General features: G+C 40.8%; 2 protein-coding genes across 3 annotated transcripts in view; one reads left to right on the forward strand and one right to left on the reverse strand.

The window, feature by feature from the left end:
• Positions 1-14,493, forward strand: part of LOC115148444 (P2X purinoceptor 1) — a 55,472-nt gene extending 40,979 nt beyond the window's left edge. The window contains exons 7-14 of one of the 2 annotated variants that reach the window (XM_029690335.1): positions 1,947-2,088; positions 2,443-2,588; positions 3,414-3,504; positions 3,625-3,690; positions 4,162-4,257; positions 6,098-6,196; positions 6,677-6,718; positions 13,909-14,493. In XM_029690335.1, the coding sequence (XP_029546195.1) occupies positions 1,947-2,088; positions 2,443-2,588; positions 3,414-3,504; positions 3,625-3,690; positions 4,162-4,257; positions 6,098-6,196; positions 6,677-6,709 (673 nt within the window). In that variant the 3' untranslated portion in view covers positions 6,710-6,718; positions 13,909-14,493. The remainder of the gene's footprint in view (positions 1-1,946; positions 2,089-2,442; positions 2,589-3,413; positions 3,505-3,624; positions 3,691-4,161; positions 4,258-6,097; positions 6,197-6,676; positions 6,719-13,908) is intronic. The other variant, XM_029690336.1, reaches the window with a different exon arrangement.
• A 3,038-nt stretch (positions 14,494-17,531) lies between these two features.
• The window catches only part of LOC115148445 (calcium/calmodulin-dependent protein kinase kinase 1), a 135,946-nt gene continuing 129,619 nt past the window's right edge, over positions 17,532-23,858 (reverse strand). The window contains exon 16 of the mRNA XM_029690337.1: positions 17,532-19,766. Within this exon, the coding sequence (XP_029546197.1) occupies positions 19,694-19,766 (73 nt within the window). The 3' untranslated portion in view covers positions 17,532-19,693. The remainder of the gene's footprint in view (positions 19,767-23,858) is intronic.

Raw genomic sequence — 23,858 nt, forward strand, 5'->3', positions numbered from 1 at the left:
TGATGCTGGTTCATAATTTCGACTGGCTGAGAAAAGTTGCCTGCCTGTCTGTCTCATCCCAACTCCCACTCCTACATTTTCCCATTACTATGGGAAAGCTGGAGATCAAATTTCAATACTGAAACAATGTTGCAAATGTCAGAGAGACAGACAGTAAGGTTTATACAAATCTCCGCTATTGAAAACCAATTGCTAGTCTAAAAGAAATGCAAGATAATGTCTAGATGCTTTTTACAGTGGAGATGAACTTTATACATTGTCTGACTGGGCTGATGAGGCAGTGGATTTCACAGTGAGATGGAACAGAGTAATAGGCATTTCAAAGTCATAGCTTTAGCCAGTGGTAACTTGTGGAATAGACACCATCTGGAATGCGGTTTTAACAAATCAGTGTCAAGGATTAGACCCATCCATTGTATAAATGTATTACATCACACATATACAGTGCCTTCGGAAAGTATTCAGACCCCTTGACTTTTTCCACATTTTGTTACGTTACAGCCTTATTCTAAAATTAATGAAATCTTTTTTTTTTCTGAGCAATCTACACACAATACCCCATAATGACAAAGCAAAAACACATTTACTAAAAATAAAAACCTGAAATACCTTATTGACATAAGTATTCAGACTCTGCTATGAGACTCAAAATTGAGCTCAGGTGCATCCTGTTTTCATTGATCATCCAGATGTTTCTACAACTTGATTGGAGTCCACCTGTGGTAAATTAAATTGATTGGACATGATGTGGAAAGGCACACACCTGTCTATATAAGGTCCAACAGTTGATAGTACACGTCAGAGCAAAACCAACCCATGAGGTCGAAGGAATTGTCCGTAGAGCTCCGAGACAGGATTGTGTCGAGGCACAGATCTGGGGAAGGGTACCAAAACATTTCTGCAGCATTGAAGGTCCCCAAGAACACAGTGGCCTCCATAATTCTTAAATGGAAGAACCACCACGACTCTTCCTAGAGCTGGCCACCCAACCAAACTGAGCAATCAGAGGAGAAGGGCCTTGGTCAGGGAGGTGACCAAGAACGTGATGGTCACTCTGACAGAGCTCCAGAGTTCCTCTGTGGAGATGGGTGAACCTTCCAGAAGGACAACCATCTCTGCAGCACTCCACCAATCAGGCCTTTATGGTAGAGTCGCCAGACAGAAGCCACTCCTCAGTAAAAGGTACACGACAGCCCGCTTGGAGTTTGCCAAAAGGCACATAAAGGACTTTCAGACCATAAGAAACAAGATTCTCTGGTCTGATGAATCCAAGATTTAACTATTTGTTATGAATGCCAACTGTCACGTCTGAAGGAAACATGGCACCATTCCTACAGTGAAGCATGGTGGCGGCAGCATCATGCTGTGGGGATGTTTTTCAGAGGCAGGGACTGGGAGACTAGTCAAGATCGAGGCAAAGATGAAAGGAGCAAAGTACATAGAGATCCTTGATGAAGACCTCAGACCTCAGACTGGGGCAAAGGTTCACCTTCCAACAGGACAACGACCCTAAGCACACAGCCAAGACAATGCAGGAATGGCTCCGGTTCAAGTCTCTGAATGTCCTTGAGTGGCGCAGCCAGAGCCCGGACTTGAACGCGATCTCTGGGAGAGACCTGAAAATAGCTGTGCAGAGACGCTTTTAATCAAATTTGTTCAATTTTAGAACAAGGCTGTGACATAACAAAATGTGGAAAAAGTCAAGGGGCCGTAATACTTTCCAAATTCACTGTATTGTGTATGTAATGCATTGAACATGGATGGCATGTGACAGCTAATCCATAAGTAGTGGTAGGAGTGATATAATTACCAGATCCATTCATGTTTAGGCAAGTAGTATCCCAAATGTGATATTGATTCAAATATCTATGTAGTTAAATAACCAGTACAGTAAGATATAAACTTGTCATCTTTTTAACAATGATCTCTTCCCATTCCCTTCCCAGGAGTAACCTTGTTGAAGGTATCGACAATCAGTACATCAAGAGTTGTGTGTATGACCCGACAACGTCCCCACTGTGTCCCATTTTCAGACTGGGTGACTTGGTACAGCTGTCTGGCTTCAACTTCGCCACCATAGCCAAAATGGTGAGGAATAATGCTATTCTATTTATGAGTGAAGCAGGTTTACAAGCACCTGTCAATCCATGGGATGGCTGTGTGTTCGGTGTTGGTGATCATAGTGTTGGTGTTTATTGTTGAGTCATTGATCCATGGTGGTGTTATTGGTAACGAGGTATGCTCTGACGAAGGTCATTACCGAGGGAAAGATTAGTAAAAACACAGAAATTGCTTCTGATTTAAGTGTCTGGAGACTCCTTTTTCACTTAGGTGTTATTAGTACCTCCATTGATTGGCAATGTTGATGGCATAGTATTGTGTTGTTTGGGGTTAGTTGTACCCTCATTGACTGGATGTATTGTACTGATTGTTATGTGACAGGGCGGGGCGATTGGTATCGTCATTGACTGGACCTGTAACCTGGACTATGACCAGTCAGAGTGTAAACCGATCTACACCTTCCACGGTCTCTATGGAAATCCCAATGAGACAGACATGGCTAGAGCGTCTGTTGGATACAACTTCCGGTAAATAAAACATCTGCCATGTGTGTCCTGTGTGGTCTTGCGGTTAGTGCTGCAGACTCTGGTACAACTTTATCCCATATTCGGTGTGGGTTTGAATCTGACTCACTGCCTTTCTGACTCGCAATCTTGAATACATTTCCTGTCTCATCTTCAGAGTCCTATCTCAATAAATCAGAAAAAAACATCTGCAACAATACTGAAGTATTTATTGACCTTTCTGGTAAGGGCCCCTTTCTTATTGTAAATCGAAAAGCCTGTTCTGAATTTTGAATAAGTGAAAGAAAAACACTTAGAAAGGGGTCTTGTTAGGGATGCATTTTACATTTTAGTCATTTAGCAGACGCTCTTATCAAGAGCAACTTACAGTAGTGAATGCATAAATTTCATAAATTTTTCTCTGTACTGGTCCCCCATGGGAATCGAACCCACAACCCTGGCGTTGCAAACACCATGCTCTACCAACTGAGCCACACGGGACCACACGACTAAGAAGAGTACGCTGTATATGACTAAGAAGATTACACTGTATTCATTATACAGATTACTCTTAGTTGCATGGCTAAGGTCATGTAAAAGTGCTCAGTTGGTAGAGCATGGTGTTTGCAACGCCAGCATGGTGTGTGCAATGCCAGGGTTGTGGGTTCGATTCCCACGGGGGGCCAGTACAAAGAAATGTATGAAATGTATGCATTCACTACTGTAAGTCGCTCTGGATAAGAGCGTCTGCTAAATTACTAAAATGTAAAAGGCAGAAGAGAGAGAAATACAGATCTGATTAAAGCACTAGCCTAGAGGCTGCCCAAATGTTTACATTTTGTGCTTTAGGTATGCAAAGCATTATATGGAGGACAAACAGGAGAAAAGAACACTTCTGAAAGTGTTTGGGATTCGTTTTGACATCATTGTTCGTTCAGTGGTAAGTTCATGAAGTTCATGATTGCCATGCTTGTAATGTTCCAGCCAGTGTTTCTGAATTCCTCCCTTGCAATGGTAGATGAAAACGATGAAGATTGTTAATCGTATTGTTATTTCCCAGGCCAGAAAATTTGATATCATCCCAACACTAACAGCTATAGGGTCTGGCGTTGGAATCTTTGGAGTGGTGAGTCTTGCAATACTACACATCCTATCTGATTTTTCAAAGCATACAGAATCTCAAGTAGCCTACTGTATCTCTTAAACAGCTTGCATAGTGTAGACTAAACAAACCTATTTAACTATTCAATCGTGTGACAGCGGTAGTTATGAACACATAATTAAATGTCCGCTGAGTGTACAAAACATTAGGAACACCTTCCTATTATTGAGTTGTATCCCCTTTTGCCCTCAGAACAGCCTCAATTCGTCTTGCCCATTCGTCCTCTGAACAGCACACATACACAATCCATGTCTCAATTGTCTCAAGGCTTGAAAATGATTCTTTAACCCGTCTCCTCCCCTTCATCTACACTGATTGAAGTGGATTTAACAGGTGACATCAATAAGGGATCATAGCTTTCACCTGGATTCACCTGGTCAGTCTATATTATTTCTTAATGTTTATGATGTTAATAATTGTGTTGTGTTTCCGAAGGCGACTGTAGTATGCGATCTGATCCTTCTGTATCTACTACCAAAGAGGGAGTTCTACAACAACATGAAATTCAAGGTCACAGAAACAGTAGAGCAGGTGAGTTAGAAACTCAAACTTTTGCGTAGCGTTGACCCTCAGTCATTCAGTTTAAACAAAAAATGGCAGCATAGAGGCATTCTATAAATAGTTGTACAGAAAATTAGGCAGACAGACCCTCAACAATACACATAGTAATTTACCCAACAGTTCATGTGTTTTCTCTAAGAAATACATGGTGTAATTGTCTCCTTCTTTGGGGAAGGCTACTAGGTCCCACTTTATTTGCATAGTCTCTAAGAGATGATCTATACATGCTCAAACTGTCAGCAAACTATGGGAGAATCTCAATTGGATTGGCTCGATTACCTGTATCCTCTCCTCATTGGAGAGAACATGGAAACAAATGCGCGTGTATAAAATTAGGCTCTCCTTCTCCAGCAGCGTGTCATCAGGCAAATAACAATTAAAGAGGAGAAATTGTTCTTGAATTGTGGTGGCATTTGCGTCGCTCTCCTTTGTGTGGCCATCTGTGGCATCCATTTAAAAAAATCCTCAATTACCAAAATTGTGCAATTGGTGCATGGCTGTGGAAAGATGCATGGCTTCCCGCGCTGCTGAAAACATTTTTTTTTCTGCTCATACAGGAGTAATAAAGGCCTTGTGCACTAATTTTGTGAAAACAAAAACAAAACAATTCAGATTTATCAGGGTGTGCTGCAGCACCCTCAGCACCCCTACTTCCCGCGGCTATGCTACTGGTGGCACAATTTTATCATAATGGTAAAACATATTTAAAGTAATTTAGTTGCCATATTAGTTGATTTAGAATGGGAAGATTTAAATAAATCCAAAACTAAAAAAATGAAGTTAATTTTTCCAAAATGCCACCGCAATTCAAGAACAACCAATGTGTATGTAATGAGTTGTGCTAGACATTCTATAGATAAAACGATAAGTAGAGTATCGTTTTTGAATGTGGGCATGCTTTTTTCCTCCGAGAAAATAACAGCTGATTCAAAGTGGGTGCGGCGGATTTCAAAACTCTTCCGCGTCTCCGTTCACCTATTAACAAAATTACACTCTCCTGCAAAAGCACTGCATTGTACTATTTACACTTGCTGTATCCTGTGCATATGACGAATAAACTTTGATTTGATACATATGGCAACCACTAATCGGTTTCTGGGTCACGGAGGAGTCGAGGAGAGGACAAACTTTTGCCCAATTGAGAATCTTCCTGTCAACTGCAACGCTGTTAATATGCAACAGCTTGGATGTGGACATAGGGTTAAAGGCGCTGTATGACCAATCCCAAGTCTGCATTGGTTGTACAGCAGTTACGGTGATACAGTGTCTGCAGAAGTCAGGGCATTCATACTTATTGTGCTTCGCAGAGCAGAGTAGAGCTGTTGTAAAGAAGGTTGTCAAGGAAGTGAGTTTGTGTTTTTCCAGGACCTCTCGCCCCCATCTACAGTCAACCAATCATGTCAATACGGAGCTATACGGATCCCTCCACATTGTAACAACTTTTGGGAGGTGCACAGCGATACTGTACAGAGCTCGATTTGGCCTCCACAAGCCTCCAGAGGCTCTGTAATTGCGTCACACCCTCCGTTCGGAGCCTCCGTATCGCATTGTCATTCAGGGTTAGGGTTAGGTTTGAGCTGGGATATGGAAATTAATCTAAGGTTGGAGTAAGGATTAGTGGATAGTTACTTGAATAGTTTGTTGACAAGTGAACATCTATAAAGCATCTATTGGGGACTGACAGAAGTAAAGAAAACGGAGGGCAGATCTTAACCTGCTGTCCTCCTCTTCTCTTACTACTACTCCTACTCAGCTATTCTCTTAAAAGAGGCTAAATGAGACAGGAAGACCGTTGGTTTTTTATTTGCAGTGCGACAACCTGAGGCTGGGTATAAACACGTTCATCTATTACATCCCCGACGTCTATGCAGGACCACGAGTCTCAGCCAATATAATCCTACAACATAAAGTGAGTGCATGTAGTGAAAAGTAAAGTGTGCTTTGTCTTGGGGCAAGGTTGCTGGTGCGTGCTGTGTTCTAACCCTAATCAATTGAGGGTTTTTGAGGGATTTTAGGTTATTTCATGATCTTTTCACTGTTTTAATTTCCATTCATTGTTATGTTTTATGTTGTGTTTTGTCTAATATATGTGTAACTACTGTGTATGTATGCTGCTTTCTTGGCCAGGGTTTACTTGAAAAAGAGACTTAAATCTCAATGTGACTTCTCTGGTTAAAAAAAGCTTACAAAAAAGTGTTTAAAATTGAATATTATTTACCTTAATCTTGATTTAATTCACTTATATTCAACCCTCACATGAAGTAAATATTTTTGAAATATATCTTACATGCTTTGTTTGGTTTCTCTTGAGAGTTTTAGGTTTAAAACAAGGGGAACAGGAACTAGTCAGATACAAATGGATCCTTCTAAGTCTGAGTCTGTCTTTCAGGAACCTTTAGATGAGTTCTCGTCAGAAAAATAAGTATCCAAGGTAAGCACTTTGTGTGTGTTTGTGTGTGTGTGTGTCACGTCCTGACCATAGAGTGCTCTTATTTTCTATGGTAGAGTAGGTCAGGGCGTGACTGGGGGGTTTATCTAGTTTCTTTTTTCTATGTTGTGCTCTAGTTTCTTTTTTCTATGTTGTGTTCTAGTTTCTTTTTTCTATGTTGGGGTTTTTGTATGATTCCCAATTAGAGGCAGCTGGTCATCGTTGTCTCTAATTGGGGATCATATTTAAGTAGTTGTTTTTCCCACCTGTGTTTGTGGGAGATTATTTTGAGTTAGTGCATGTTGCACCTCTGTCGTCATGGTTTGTGTTTTGTTTATAGTTTATTGTTTGCTTGGCTAAGTTTCACAATATAATAAAGATGTGGAACGATACTCACGCTGCGCCTTGGTCCGTTTCTACACACATGCGTGACAGCGCGTGCACATGCATGTGTGTTTGTGTGCACCATTTTGATCACCTTAAACTGTAAATGTTTGTGGTTAAAGTGAGTGAAAGACCAAAAGATATTGTGCTGTAGCATAGAATTGACATCTTCTTGGCCACACAGAAACATTCAGATGAGGTGCTAGTGCATCAGTGACTTACTGCAGTCAATCTGAGGTTTGTGTTACTTGGTGTGGGTCCTCTGGTTTCTGTTGGAATATGACAAAAATCCCTTCTCCTTTCCTCCCTTCCTTAAAGAAATAATCCGGTCATTAGTCCACTATTGAAATGTTCCCAAAAATGTTTGGATGTCAGCAGTGAAGCTTTCAAGCTGTAGCACTTTTAAGATGCGTGTAGCATGCCACATCATCATGATGATACTTTTTGCATTATGTAATGCATTTTGCATGATGTGGCATGCTATACTTTGCTTTTTGAAAGTAATTTATCTTGAAAACTGACATGCTAAACATTTTGGGACTGTATCAACAGTTCACTGGGCACAAACTGGTTGAATCAATGTTTCAACATCATTTGTCAACATATTATGACGTGGAATGTACGTGGAAAATACATTGGATTGGAAAAAAGTAATCAACTATTGTTGCATGGTGCCTAAGAACAGCCCTTAGCCGTGGTATATTGGCCATCTACTACACCCCCTTGGGTCTTATTGCTTAAATGTAGCATTCGCAAAGTCATCAACAGCTATTGTTTCAATTTCCTAACTAAAAATAGGCCTAGGGTTTAAAGCTCTGGTTGATTTCAAGTTGAATGATATATAGTGGATAGTTTCATCTGTGCCACTGAATTAGTCTGACTTTAATTCCAGTTTGTCTACAAATTAATAATTGATATGTTGGATTCCCGTCTCCATCTCAACCAAAAATAAAAGTTAAAGAACGAGACTAAGCCAGTGGCTCAGATCTCCTTTAAATGTTTTTTGGTTGTGTTGTCAACCAAACACAATTCAATATTGCTTTTGTAACACAGTAAATAACATGAAGTTAAGGCTATCTTACAACCTAAAATGAGTAACACATCCACATCCATCGTCAACCATCTCCCTGACCACCTTCCTCTGATCAAACCATGAATTGTCCCTCTCCATCTTTGAAGGATGCATGCATTCAAAGACTTGGCCTCTATTGGTTGGCCTAGCCAACTATAGCTAGGCTACTCATAATGATGTATTGGTTGTTTGTTTTTTGCTTTTGAAGTGCTTTGAGATTGTTATGAAAATAAATGTAGTAAATTATTATTATTCAAATTAAATCAAACTTAATTTGTCACATGCACCGAATACAAGAAGTGTAGACCTTGCCGTGAAATGCTTACTTACAAGCCCTTAACGAACAGTGCAGTTCAAGAAGAGTTAAGAAAATATTTCCCAAATAAACTAAAGTAAAAAATAATAAAAAGTAACACAATAACATAACAATAACGAGGCTATATACAGGGGGTACCAGTACCGAGTCAGTGTGCATGGGTACAGGTTAGATGTAAATTGTACATGTAGGTAGGGGTGAAGTGACGATGCATAGATAATAAACAGCGAGAAGCAACAACAAATGGGGGGGTGTTAAGGAGCCTTTTGATCCTACCGCTTGCCGTGTGGTAGCAGAGAAAGCATGACTTGGGTGACTGGAGTCTCTGACACCGCCTATTATATAGGTCCTGAATTGCAGGAAGCTTGGCCCCAGTGATGTACTGGGCTGTACGCACTACCCTCTGTAGTGCCTTACGGTCAGATGCTGAGCAGTTGCCGTACCAGGCGGTGATGCAACGGCCAGGATGCTCTTGATGGTGCAGCTGTAGAACTTTTTGAGGATCTGGGGACCCATAACAAATCTTTTCTGTCTCTTGAGGGGGAAAATGTTTTGTTGTGCCCTCTTCATGACTGTCTTGGTGTGTTTGGACTATGATAAATCGTTGGTGATGTGGACACCAAGGAATTTGAAACTCTCTACCCTCTCCACTACAACCCGTTGATGTTAACCTCTCTGGGTTAGGGGGCAGTATTTTCATGTCCAGATGAAAAGCGTGCTCAAAGTAAACTGCCTGCTACTCAGGCCCAGAAGCTAGCATATGCATATAATTAGTAGATTTGGATAGCAAACACTCGGAAGCTTCTAAAACTGTTAGAATAATGTCTGTGAGTATAACAGAACTGATTTGGCAGGCGAAACCCCGAGCACAATCCATCCAGGGCAAAAAAAGAATTGAGGTCACTGTGTTTTCTAATGGTTTTCTATGGGAGACCTGATTTATTAGGGCCCAGATTGCAGTTCCTATGGCTCCCACTAGAGTCAACAGTCTTTAGAAATTGTTTGATGTTTTTCTTTTGAGAAATGAAGAAGTAGGGCTGTTCTTTGTAGGTGTCACTCTGAAGGGCTTTAGTCTTTTGTTGCGCGTGAACTGGAGCGTGCTTCACGTTGTTTTTATCCGGTATTAGAAACAGTTTATTCCGTCTTAAATTGTATCGTTTATTTACATTTTAGGATACCTGAGGTTGGATTAGGAATGTTGTTTGAAATGTTTGGACCAAGTTTACAGGTAACTTATTAGATACTTTGTAGCCATACTGGAACCGGTGTATTTCTGAATCAAACGCACCAAATAAATGGACATTTTAGGGATATAAAGAAGGAATTTATCGAACAAAATGACCATTCATTGTGTCACTGAGACATTTGAGATTGCAAAAAGAAGAAGATCTTCAAAGGTAAGGCATTTATTATATGGCTATTTCTGACTTTTGTGTCGCACCTGCCAGGTTGAAAAATTATTTTCATGTGTTTGTATGCGGGGCGCTGTCCTCAGATAATCGCATGGTTTGCTTTCGCCGTAAAGCCTTTTTGAAATCTGACACAGCGGCTGGATTAACAAGAAGTTAAGCTTTATTTTGATGTATTACACTTATATTTTTGTGAAGGTTGAATATTGATATTTCTGTAGTTTGAATTTGGCGCGCTACAATTTCACTGGATGTTGTCAAATCAATCCCGCTAACGGGATTTGAGCGGGATTCGCGCTTAAGGGATCCATAAGAGGTTTTAACCTCTCTGGGCTAGGTGGGACGTTTGCGTCCCACCCTAGTCAACAGCCAGTGGAATCCCGTGGCGCGAAATACAAATACCTCAAAAATGCTATAACTTCAATTTCTCAAACATACGACTATTTTGCACCATTTTAAAGACAAGACTCTCATTAATCTAAGCACACTGTCCGATTTCAAAAAGGCTTCACAACGAAAGCAAAACATTAGATTATGTCAGCAGAGTACCCAGCCAGAAATAATCAGACACCCATTTTTCAAGCTAGCATATAATGTCACAAAAACCAAAACCACAGCTAAATGCAGCACTAACCTTTGATGATCTTCATCAGATGACACTCCTAGGACATTATGTTATACAATACATGCATGTTTTGTTCAATCAAGTTCATATTTATATCAAAAACCAGCTTTTTACATTAGCATGTGACGTTCAGAACTAGCATTCCCACCAAACACTTCCGGTGAATTTACTAAATTACTCACGATAAACGTTCACAAAAACATAATTATTTTAAGAATTATAGATACAGAACTCCTTTATGCAATCGCGGTGTCCGATTTTAAAATACCTTTCGGTGAAAGCACATTTTGCAATATTCTGAGTAGATAGCCCGGCCATCACAGGCTAGCTATTTTGACACCCACCAAGTTTGGTACTCACCAAACTCAGATTTACTATAAGAAAAATTGGATTACCTTTGCTGTTCTTCGTCAGAATGCACTCCCAGGCCTTCTACTTCAACAACAAATGTTAGTTTGGTTCCAAATAATCCATAGTTATATAATAGCGGCGTTTTGTTCGTGCAAATAGCGGCGTTTTGTTCGTGCGTTCAAGACACTATCCGAAGGGTGACGCGCCGGCGCATATCGTGACAAAAAAATTCAAAATATTCCATTACCATACTTCGAAGCATGTCAAACGCTGTTTAAAATCAATTTTTATGCGATTTTTCTTGTAAAATAGCGATAATATGCCGACCGGGAGTCGTTGTTTTCGTTCAAAGACTGAAAAAGTAAAATGGACTCTTCACGTGCACATCTCATTGTTCTCAGATCGACCACTTACCAAATGCGCTACTGTTTTTCAGCCAGTAACTGCAGAGTCATCATTCAACGTTCTGGCACCTTCTGAAAGCCTATGGGAGCCTTAGAAAGTGTCACGTTACAGCAGAGATCCTTTGTTTTGGATAGAGATGACAAAGAAGGCCAAGAAATGGTCAGAGAGGGCGCTTCCTGTTTGGAATCTTCTCCGGTTTTGGCCTGCCATATGAGTTCTGTTATACTCACAGACACCATTCAAACAGTTTTAGAAACGTTAGGGTGTTTTCTATCCAAATCAAACAATTACATGCATATTCTAGTTACTGGGCAGGAGTAGTAACCAGATTAAATCCGGCCGTGCAAATACTGCCCCCTATCCCCAACAGGTTAATGGGGGCCTGTTCGGCCTGCCTTTTCCTGTAGTCCACAATCAGCTCCTTTGTCTTGCTCACATTGAGGGAGAGGTTGTTGTCCTGGCACCACACTGCCAGTTCTCTGACTTCCTCCCTATAGGCTGTCTCATCATTGTCGTCAGCAAACTTAATGATGGTGTTGGAGTCGTGTTTGGCCATGCAGTCATGGGTGAACAGGGAGTACAGGGGGGGGGGGACTAAGTACACACCCCTATGGGGCCCCAGTGTTGAGGATCAGCGTGGTAGACGTGTTGTTGCTGGTACGTCCTGCTTGAGTTTTTGCTTGTAAGCAGGAATCAGGAGGATAGATTTATGGTCAGATTTGCCAAATGGAGGGCGGGTGAGAGCTTTGTCTGCATCTCTGTGTGTGGAGTAAAGGTGGTCTAGAGTTTTCTTCCCTCGGGTTGCACATGTGACATGCTGGTAAACATTTGGTAAAACTGATTTAAGTTTGCCTGCATTAAAGTCCCTGGCCACTAGGAGCGCCGCTTCTGGTTGAGTGTTTTCTTGTTTGCTTATGGCTTTATAGAGTTGGTTGAGTGCAGCATTAGTGCCAGCACCACAGCAGTCTATGGTGGTAAATAGACAGCTAAGAATAATATAGATGAGAACTCTCTTGGTAGATAGTGTGGTCTACAGCTTATAATAAGGTACTCTACCTCAGGGAAGAAATGCCTCGAGACTTCTTTAATATTAGACATCGCGCACCAGCTGTTATTGACAAAAAGACGCACACCCCCACCCCTCGTCTTACCAGATGTAGCTTCTCTGTTCTGCCAGTGCATTGAAAATCCCCCCAGCTCTATATTATCCGTGTCGTCGTTCAGCCACGACTCGGTGAAACATAAGATATTACAGTTCTTAATGTCCGGTTGGTAGGATAATCGTAATCGTAGGTCATCAATTTTATTTTCCAACGATTGCATGTTAGCAAGTAGAATTGATGGCATTGGGAGTTTACTCGCTCGCCTACGGATTCTCACAAGGCAGCCCGATCTGCATGCTCTTTTCCTCCGTCTTTTCTTCACACAAATGATGGGGATCTGGGCATGTTCCCAGGAGAGCAGTATATCTTTCTCGTTGGACTCGTTAAAGGAAAAAGCTTCTTCCAGTTCGTGGTGAGTAATCCCAGTTCTGATGTCCAGAAGTTATTTTGAGTCCTAAGAGACGTAAGCAGCAACATTATGTACAAAATAAGTACAAAAATAAATTACAAACAACGCAAAAAAAAGAACAAAATAGCACAATTGGTTATGGGCATGTATAACGTCAGCCATCCTCTTCGGCGCCATCTTAACTACTGTCCACATTGAGGTTACTGTAACTGTACATTTCTTATTATGTAATCATATGAAGTGTGCATGTTCAAGATAGTATGCATAGGTTGTCATAGGTCTGTGGAGATCTTCACAATTGCTGTAATAATCTGTACAGAATTTTGAACGACATCGATCACTTGCTGTAATCTCAACTGCAAACCAGGTCATTTGGTTTAGCTATTAGATAAAGCACAGTGATAACACATTAATCTGTTGTAAAAATAATAAAAATATGACATTGTATTCCTATTTGAACTTTTCTCTGGTTTTAAATGGTTGAAAGCACAGTGATAGACATTTGGTTGACAACTTAACCAAAAATCAGACATTGTTTTTCCATTGGAATTTGGTTGTGCTTTAAGATGGTTGAAAGCATATTGGAAATTCAACTAACTTTTGGCTGTCTTTTTGAGTGGGTGAGTATAGGTTGCAATTAATCAACGTCTCAACCAAATATTACCCAATTATCAACTTTGAAATTACGTGGTGTGTCCAGTGGGAGTGGACTAATTAAAAAATATCGTTTTTTTGGTGGATTATTTCTTAACTACAGTAATCCCTGATCTGACTTGACTGGGTAGGTAGAAGCTATGTATTAGAACCATTGCTTACATACTTACCGTCAATACTTACTTCAAGGAAGGGAAGGAGGACGGAATGATGCATTTTGAAAGTATTCAAACATGGACCAGAAGAAACACATCAGTTAACCACATGAGAATGTTAAAGTATTTGTGGGGAGTCAATTCTAAAGACTTCAAAACATTTAACATCTGACACAGTTCTTTCTTTATGTGCACACTCTAATCTATGCCCCCTGTGACGTAGGCCTATTGAACTGCCGAGTGTGCTAAATGGCCTGTTTTTAAAGAGTCCCATTTGAACATGGCCATGTTTTCTGTTCCTCTCCTACAGGAGTGATCCTACAAAGGGCAGATTCATGACTCTTGGGCCCCAGACAGCAGAACACAGACTCCAGGCTGTACTGCCATGCAGAAGACACTTGGACAGGAAAATACACTGTCAAACAACATTCTTCTCTCTTCAGCTCAATTATTCAACTGCTATTTATTTATACCTTCAAATCTTGGCAACAGACCTCAAATGACGCTATCTGTTTAGGAGATAAACTGAGATAAATACAGAATATTATTCTTTCAGAGACAGAAGCAGCCACCCTCCTATGACCATTAAAACACAGTTCCAAAACATGTTTATAACACGGTTATAACAGCCCTCTACTTTATGGTAGCACCACCCATTTCCAACCTCTTCCATCGGCACAGAGCCCTCAATGTTGTCTTCAAGAGACAACACTAGAATGACTACTGGTGGGGTACTCCACTTTGAAAGACACATAAATAATTATGTATTTTAGGTTATATCTTTTCATTTAAAGTTTGCGATTGCCACGTGAATTCAATAAATGTTCTGAACTTAGGTTTTACTCTTCCATACCCTTTTACAGTTTACTTACAAAATACAAAATTATTCAAAAATGATTATAATAATTTTTATTGTCTTTTATTGTGTGTCTAGGTGTACAAAAAGCATGCAAAAATAGCTTCTGTATATATTTGGTACATATTTACATTGTAACAGCTGCATTCAGTACAGGTGTGCCATGCTTTTGTTTTGTTTGTGGTACTTGACGAACCTTGACAAGTACATTCAAGCCCCATTCATACCTGGTTCTAACATGAATCCTTCATCCTGATCTAATCCGTTATAAGTTCTGATGAAAATCAGTTCACAATACGTCTTTAAAATGCCTAGACCTGTCTAAAAATGTGGACACAATAATACTGTGGAAGAGATCAGGACACATGACACAGATTAGCACCAGGTATAAACAGGGCTTCAGAGAAATGCGGAACAGTACAGACATCTATCAACACAGGACCTTTAACACAGAGACTGGACAATCACATATGATACATAGCAGCGATGCAAAAACCATGACACTGTTCTAATCTTAACATTATGTACACTCTCACTCCCACAGGCCTGTTTCATCTGTTGAAGAGGATTCCCTCTTTACCCCTGGTTGAAGGAATTATTCATCATATTAATTAGCATAAAAGTGTCAATATCATCCAGCTCAACTCCCAAGACAATGTAATGTACCTGGAATAATAGACAGAAAGAAAGAGCACCTGAGTGCATTTAGAATCAGAACACAACACTGAAGTAATCTAATGACGACAATATTGCACTTCTGACACACACACATACCTATACATACACACACATACATTAGAAATGTGAATACACCTTAGACACTAATAAAGATTCTTGCAAGTGCAGTGCTCCAGACAGACGTACAAAAAAACTGTGTTTCGCTTTAGCATCATCGTCAACATATAAAGTGCCATCTCATCAGAGGGGACTTGAACATGGCAGACAGCTGGTTCACAACAGGTGCCATCTTTGTTCCGATCCCAACAGCCCTTCAGTTAGGAGAAGTTAACCCACAGACTGACCGGTGACTAAGACAAACCCTTAAAAGCTCCATCAAAAAGCAACTACGTCCAGAGCAACACGGACATAGCGTTCACCCTAAAGGTAGCAGGGAAAAAAGTAAAGGTAACAAAATAAAAAGCCATAACAGAAAACAAAGCAAGCTCTTCATATGGTTGATTGAAACTCTGCACTTGAAATTGCATGTACCGGTAATAGAAATTATTTAAAAAAGATATATTCACAAAGACGGAAGCACAATTAAATATGGCTGCCGTAAATAGGTGAAACTGACGTGTAAAGGCAACAGCAGGGCAATGAAGAAGAAAAAGACGGGGAAAAAGAGAAGATGGAATGAGTGAGTGAAAGAGAAAACACTATCTGGCCTGGCTTACAGGTTATGCATAATAAAGCTTTTTTCTTCCACTACAATCCCTCTATCACTCTACCCATTCTCTGACTAGCACCTAACAGGTGCACTGATATGTCCACCAAAGGGTTACGATGCATCCAAAATGGCACCCTAATCCCTATATAGTGGCTATAACCTATATGGTGGCTATTCCCTATATAGTGGCTATTCCCTATATAGTAGCTATTCCCTATATAGTGGCTATTCCCTATATAGTGGCTATTCCCTTATAGTGGCTATTCCCTTATAGTGGCTATTCCCTATATAGTGGCTATTCCCTATATAGTGGCTATTCCCTATATAGTGGCTATTCCCTTATAGTGGCTATTCCCTATATAGTGGCTATTCCCTATATAGTGGCTATTCCCTATATAGTGGCTATTCCCTATATAGTGGCTATTCCCTTATAGTGGCTATTCCCTTATAGTGGCTATTCCCTATATAGTGGCTATTCCCTATATAGTTGCTATTCCCTATATCGCAGCTGTCGACAATGTGCCATTCAAAGGTCATTTCCGAATGCGCCGACATCTGCAACGTTTACCATGAATGCAAGCAATCTCAGCAAATGTAGGAACATTGCCTTTAAAAGCTGCATTGTCAACACAGTGTGATAAGACTGAATCCTGGCCTTAGAGAGACCGACAGCAATAATACACATCTCCCAAACACACATCTACTGACATCAGGTCTTCCATACTGCCTATAAAGACTGCATGACTAAGATGATATTATAGGTAACACGTTTTGAAGTTGCATAAATTGTGTCCATCATTTCTATGATTGTGCACACAATTAGTCGTTTTTAAAATTGAGAGGTTCAAATCACAGAGGCTCAATTCAGAAGTGGCATTGACCCTTGTATATGTATATGCTGCCCTCCTATCGGTCCTCAGTACCTACTTTCAGTGGAGTGTTTTGCACAATAGAATTGCATCAAGTCGGAAGAGAGGGATGAATGGAAATCACTCTACTGGGCCATTCTCTGCCACATGGGGATTGTGTGGTTGTGAATAGATAGTTGTTGTTGTTGTTTGTGTTGTTCCTAATCACCATATTGTAATGGTCCCTGGAGATCGCTGTGCTCTGACTGACAACACGCTTACATATACAGTACAAAGTGCCTGAGCTGGCAGAGAGAGAGGGAGGGAAACAGAGAGAGGTGGAGGGATAGAGAGGAAGGGAGACAGAGAAGGAGAGAGTGGTGTGGAGGAAGGGAGAAGGAAAGAGAAAGGGGAAGAGAGGGAGAGAGAAAGAGAGAGAGAGTCCCCTCTTTAGCTGTTTGTCACAACCAAACAAAGAAACACACCATGACAGCTATTAAAGTTCTGAAAGCTCCCTCTGATTACAGCACAGTCTAACTGGAGATTATCCATCACACACACTTACACACGCACACACACTTCTAGGGCCGTCCAGGGGCATTTTGAAGGGAAAATACATCCAAAACTTTCCTGATAATTTGGTCAATATATCCTAAACACAACTAAAATACCAATAATTTCTGTATTACTTTAAACTTTTGGTCTAACTCTTAACATTTCATAAAGTGACCACCAAACTCCTACTTTAACTACATTTAAATGTCATAACCAATTATAACATTTGTGCAGCCGTCACCGTGCTTGGATGAACTGAATGAACTACTACTATTGTTACATAAAAATATGTTAGGAGAATAACACAATTATTCACATTTATTTCATAAATTAACCTTTTACTAATCAAGAAACAGTACATACAAACACCATTACCTGGTTTCACTTCCATTTTGAAATCGAGAAGAATGTATAAAGGGCAAATAAACCAGCTTACTGCTGTGCAATCTCACATGCATCCCTATCAATGAATGGGCCAATTTCCAATGAAGTTTTTCTTAAATTGAAAAAAAAAAAAACATTTACTTGGTTCTGGAAGTATTCTAAGAGTGATTAATAGGCTGCATAAATATGATTAGTGTTCCCCCTTTCACAATTGTGGGCTTCAAATGTGTTTTAAGGAGGATAAGTTGCTGCTTCTTGTCAGAGTCTAGGAGACGGGAAAGAAACAGGCTTGCTTCATCCTAATGCCTGAGATTCAGAGAAACAGCCCTTCTCTAATTCTGTACCCTACTAAAAACATTAGAGGATGAAGGGGAGACGATTAGAGCAACAGAGAGGAAGAGACCAGTCCACACAGACACCAAACCTTGGGACCACATCACCTCTACCCTCAAACTCCACTGGCTCCCAGTTCAATACAGGATCATCTTCAAAATGCTCACATAGCTTACTGACCTCCTGCACCCCTACACTCCCACCTGTTCACTGCGCTTTTCTGACATTGGCCTCCTAACCATCTCTCACACCAGGCTCTGCTCCATGGGAGACAATGCTTTAGCATTGCATCCCCCCCCACTCTGGAACTCCCTCCCTCTCCATGTCAAAACCTTACAATCCATACACATATTCAAGTCCACACTAAAGACACACCTCTTCACATGATCTGTTGTCTTAGAGATCCCTCACAAGTTCACTTCCCTAGTTAGTTAAATTGTTTAGTTTTTTTCCTTGTTAGTCTGTCCTTATGTTTGGCGTAGTTTTATATACTTACTTATTTTAATGTATGATTTTATTGCTTTTAATCCTGCTTATTATCTTGTGTATGTAAAGTGAATTTGGGTGTCTTGTAAAGCGCTTAAAATAAAATATATTATTATTATTATTACTTAAGAGAAGCGTGTGGAAGGGTTATATTGACAGCTTAGCATGTACGGGTGAGATAGGCAACAATGACATTACACTGACACACACATTTATGATCTATGTACAACGCTGCAGCATTAAAGGAGCAATCCACAGATGACAAAATAACAAAAATGTTTCCCTCTGTTTTGGTAAAAAGCTGAAGGATGGGCCTGGAGAAATGCAACCACTCTGATATTAATAGACAGAGCTATGGATGCAAGGACTGACCCTTCAATATATAAAAATTATAGTGTCAAGCATATATTGAGGCTATACAGTGTGTGTTTACAAACATTGGAGGAAAACACGCTTTTGGTTCTGATGGGGTATGAGAGTTGAACTAAGCTTATGAGGCATTTATAAGTTATATTCTTCAAGAATCATAGGTATATATCATTCATTAATTTATAAGTCCAAAAATGTACGAAGCATCTGCAGGTTGCCCCTTCAAACTATTGATTATGATAGGAGGTTAAAAGCCCTGTGTGTATGTCTTGTTTCAAACAGTAGGGGGCGTAATAATGTCAGTTGCATGCTCCAGTCTCTTGGTCATGCTGGCTCTTAGGGCACCAATATTGTCCATGATTGTGAGTGGTGCCTAGAGAGTCTCTGAATGGCGATAACGTTCACCATGCATTGTGTAGGTAAAGTGACATCGAAACACAACAGACAAAAATTCCTCTTCTCCTCAGCAACATAACGCCAGCAGACGGCAGACGGACATACAGTAGGAATTTCCAGTAGTCTTGAGTACGCCTGGCAGTGGTACAGTGTTGTCTGGGTTCTATGTGCTTCTTTTGGTGATTACACGCAATGATGGAGTGAGGAGAGATCAGGGAGGGATGGAGGGAAGGACAGGATTAGAAGAGCGGAGTGCATCATAGATTTAAAGGGAGAGAGGCAATGTACAGATTGGGCTTTAAAGGGGAAGGGCATATCATTTTTAAAGGGGAGGCCATGCTTGAGTTGAACCACTTCTCACAAGTAAAAGCACCGTTTCAGTCCAGAAGCACTGAAGGTAGGAGCATAAGATGGCGGTTAAGAGGGCTGTGTAAAACTGGGCTGAGCTGAGCTGACTGGAGGAGAGGAGGAGGAACGGGATTCAGGAGAAGGGTTCATCTTCATGTAGGTCTTCGAGCTCTCCCTCCCTACTTCCCTCTCCACTGCTGCCCTTTCTGAAAGAGTGACAGGAGACATATAGAGGGGAAGAGCGAGAGACAGAGAGAGAGACAGGGAGAGAGAGAAACTGTAAAAAAAATACATATTTTTGTTGTTGTTGCCTTCTTGAAAATGTGAACTTTCATGTGCCTTAATAACAAACTGGTATGTGATCTGTAAATATGAATAAAAATATAAAATGACAAGCCTAGTTTATCCCAAAAGAAAAAATACTATTGTTAAATACTATAGTATTCACTGTAGTGTTTTTGCAGACTTTAGGATAGTATTTACTCTAGTGTTTTTTTTTGTTGCTTTGAAATAGCAGTGGGGGCTTTGTATTTGAGGAAATCTACTGGACAAAATACTCCAAGAGCAAATTTTCCATAACCTGTAGGTAGGTAGGTAGGTCGGACTGAAGTCTGAACAGATAGTTCAGAGCTTCTGCTCTTTTCTATAACCTGTAGGGAACACAATATATCCCAATTTGTGCTACCCATAAATGAGAAACCTACATGCCAAGTATAGACCATAATATGAGTGGCACAAATTGAGATATGGGGAGGGGAATGGGCAGGGTGTATGCAAATGAAATACTGTAGTATATACTATATACTAGTAAGTAATTACTGTAGTGTTTTTGCAGACTGTAGGGTTTTTGCGGATATTACTGTAGTATTTACTGTGATGTTTTTGCAGTCTGTAGTATACTGTAGTATTTACTATAGTATTGCACAGTATACTACACATTTCTATAGTAAGTACTACACATGATCGAGGTATGTAGTATAGTATTCTACAGTATACCAGTTTACTACAGAATTCTATAGTAAGTACAGTAGTATTCTATAGTAAACTGTAGTATTTTTGCATGTGGGTAGCCAAGGAGAAAGCACTTAGCTATAGGGAGAAAGACAGGATCGTTCCTGACTTGCCACGATTGGCTGAGATAACAGATAATATGGTGCTGATGAACTTATTTAGCTAGCTAAACAAAGGAGACAAAAAATATCCATTCACAAAGAGTCCCGTTCACATGTGAAATCTTAGAGATGGGTGGGGCTAAGGCTTAAGAGGGTGTGTATGATGCTGAATGGGTGTACACAAAGAAGAGCTCTCCAGCAAGTGTAAAAACTTTTACAAAAACTTTGAAGGGCTTTTTCTCAAAAGTGGGTAAACAAGTATATCAACATTCATAGCAGCATTACTTTCCCATAATTTTCTCCAATTGCAGTATACGATATGCCATTTTGAAGCTCTGAGTCTGTACTTTTATAAACTGTAAAGTCCTGTTTTTGTCAAAAATTAAAATAAGGCTAGGGTCTTGTAACCAGTCACATATTTAGTCTCTATCATACACATGGCGAGAAACAGGAGCCACCTAATGTCATCGCATTGAGGAAGGCAAGAAACACCATCTTCAATGACAACACACAGAAATGGTGACAACAACACATGTTATGTGTAACACAGGGAGATGGCAGTCGGAGACTTTTGAGTCACAGTTGGATTGACAGTTGGGGAAAAACATTTGCCCCGCCTTTCTCATGAAGAAACACCAATGGATAAGGACAACAGGATGGGGGGTTGTTAGGAATTTTGACAGACAGCGTGCCAGACCAATGACCACAGAACTTTACCTTAGAGAGGGGTGGAGTTTTAAAGAGTGGCGGAACGGCCACGCATCCCTGCAGCAGATAGAGCGGGGAAGAAAACGGACACAGGGTCAGAGGTCAGAGCCTGAGGTCAGGAGAGGTCATCGGAGGGTGACGGAGAGCTATGAGCATCCTTCCACCACTACATGTGGGAGTCAGTTGCCCTTCAACATTGATCAGCTCAGCTTTGAGGTTTTTCCCTAACGGTTAGGGATAGGGTTTGTGGAGGGTAAGCTGATCCTAGATCTGTGCCTGAAAGCGTCCATCTGTCATGCAATGTCAGTTAGCCTACATTAGTGTGTAAGGTTTATAGAGACGGGGTGGTTAGGTCATGTCCTCAGCAGGGGGCAGTGGTGTTGTGCTTCCAAGTTGATGGGCAGGGTTCAAATAAAATAAAATAAAATTGTATTGGTCGCATACACACACAGCTCTGGAAAAAATTAAGAAACCACTGCAAAATGATCAGTTTCTCTGGTTTTACCATTTATAGGTATGTGTTTGGGTAAAATGAACATTTTTGTTTTATTCTATAAACTACTGACAACATTTCTCCCAAATTCCAAATAAAAATATTGTCATTTAGTGTCACGTCTGCTCCTGCTCCTCCCCTCCGGTGTATGATGTCGCCAGAATACTAACCACCGGTCCTGGAATTCATCATTACACACACCTGGCACTCATCATTGCGCGCACCTGTGAATCATTATGATCATTATGATTCACACCTGCACTCCATTACCTTCATCATTTCCTCCCCTTTATATGTCACTCTCCCATGTTCACTCACCAGTTGGTATTGTTCTTGTGCATCGGTGTACTGCCTTTATGTTAGTGTCGTGTTCTTGGTTTTGTTGTTTTATTAAAACGTTTCACCTGCACCTGCTTCCGACTCACCGCCCCATCATTACATTTAGAGTATTTATTTGCAGAAAATGACAACTGGTCAAATTAACAAAAAAGATGCAGTGTTGTCAAACCTCGAATAATGCAAAGAAAATCAGTTAATATAAATTTTTAAACAACACAATACTAATGTTTTAACTTAGGAAGAGTTCAGAAATCCTCCACCAAATAAAACATTAGTATTGTGTTGTTTAAAAATGAATATGAACTTATTTTCTTTGCATTATTCGAGGTCTGACAACACTGTATCTTTTTAGTTATTTTGACCAGTTGTCATTTTCTGCAAATAAATGCTCTAAGTGACAATATTTTATTTGGGAGAAATGTCATCAGTAGTTTATAGAATAAAAAAATAAAAAAACATTTTACCCAAACACATACCTATAAATAGTAAAACCAGAGAAACTGATCATTTTGCAGTGGTCTCTTAATTTTTTACAGAGCTGTATTTAGCAGTTGTTAATGCAGGTGTTCCAAGCTCCAACCGTGCAGTAATATCTAACAATACACAACAATACACACAAATCTAAAAGTAAAAGAACGGAAATAAGAAATATTACGATGAGCAATGTCGGTTGAGTAACTGGGTGGTAACCGGCTAGTGACAGACACTAAGTTCAGGGCAGGGAACTGGGTGGAAGTTGGCTAGTGATGGCTATTTAACAGTCTGATGGCATTGAGATAGAAGCTGGTGCTCAGTCTCTCGGTCCCAGTTTTAATGCACCTGTACTGACCTCGCCTTCTAGATGATAGCGGGGTGAACAGGCGGTGGCTCGGGTAGCTGAGGTCCTTGATGATCTTCTTTGCCTTCCTGTGACACCCAGGGTTCTGTAGCTGTCCTGGAGGACAGGCAGTGTGGGTGCATTGGGCAGACCAGATCACCCTCTGGAGAGCCCTGTGGTTACGGATGGTGCAGTTGCCATATGAGACGGTGGTCCAGCCCGACCAGATGCTGATGGGATGGGGGCGTGCTCCCTTTGCTGTCTCCTGAAGTCCACGATCAGCTCCTTTGTTTTGTTGACGTTGAGGGAGAGGTGGTTTTCCTGTCACCACTTCGCCAGGGCCCTCACCTCCTCCCTGTACGCTGTCTCATCGTTGTTGGTAATCAGGCCTACCACTGTTGTGTCGTCTGAAAATTTCATGATTGAGTTGGAGGCGTGTGTGGCCACGCAGTCATGGGTGAAGAGGGAGTCCAGGAGGGGGCTGAGAACGCACCCTTTGGGGCCCCTGTGTTGAGGATCAGCGTAGTGGAGGTGCTGCTACCTTCACCACCTGGGGCAGCCTGTCAGGAATTCCAGGTCCCAGTTGCACAGGTTGGGTTCAGACCCAGCTTGAAGGCTGAGCTGTAGTCAATGAACAGCATTCTTACATGCTGTAGGTGTTCCGCTTGTCTAGGTGGGATAGGGCAGTGTGCAGTGTGATGGCAACTGCATCATCTGTGGACCTATTGGGGCGGTACGCAAATTGCAGTGGGTCTAGGCCCTAGGGTGTCGGGTAAGGTGGCGGTGATATGATCCTTAACTAGCTTCTCAAAGCACTTCACGATGACAG

This window comes from Salmo trutta, chromosome 15 (assembly GCF_901001165.1).
Source record: "Salmo trutta chromosome 15, fSalTru1.1, whole genome shotgun sequence".
Taxonomy (NCBI): Eukaryota; Metazoa; Chordata; class Actinopteri; order Salmoniformes; family Salmonidae; genus Salmo; species Salmo trutta.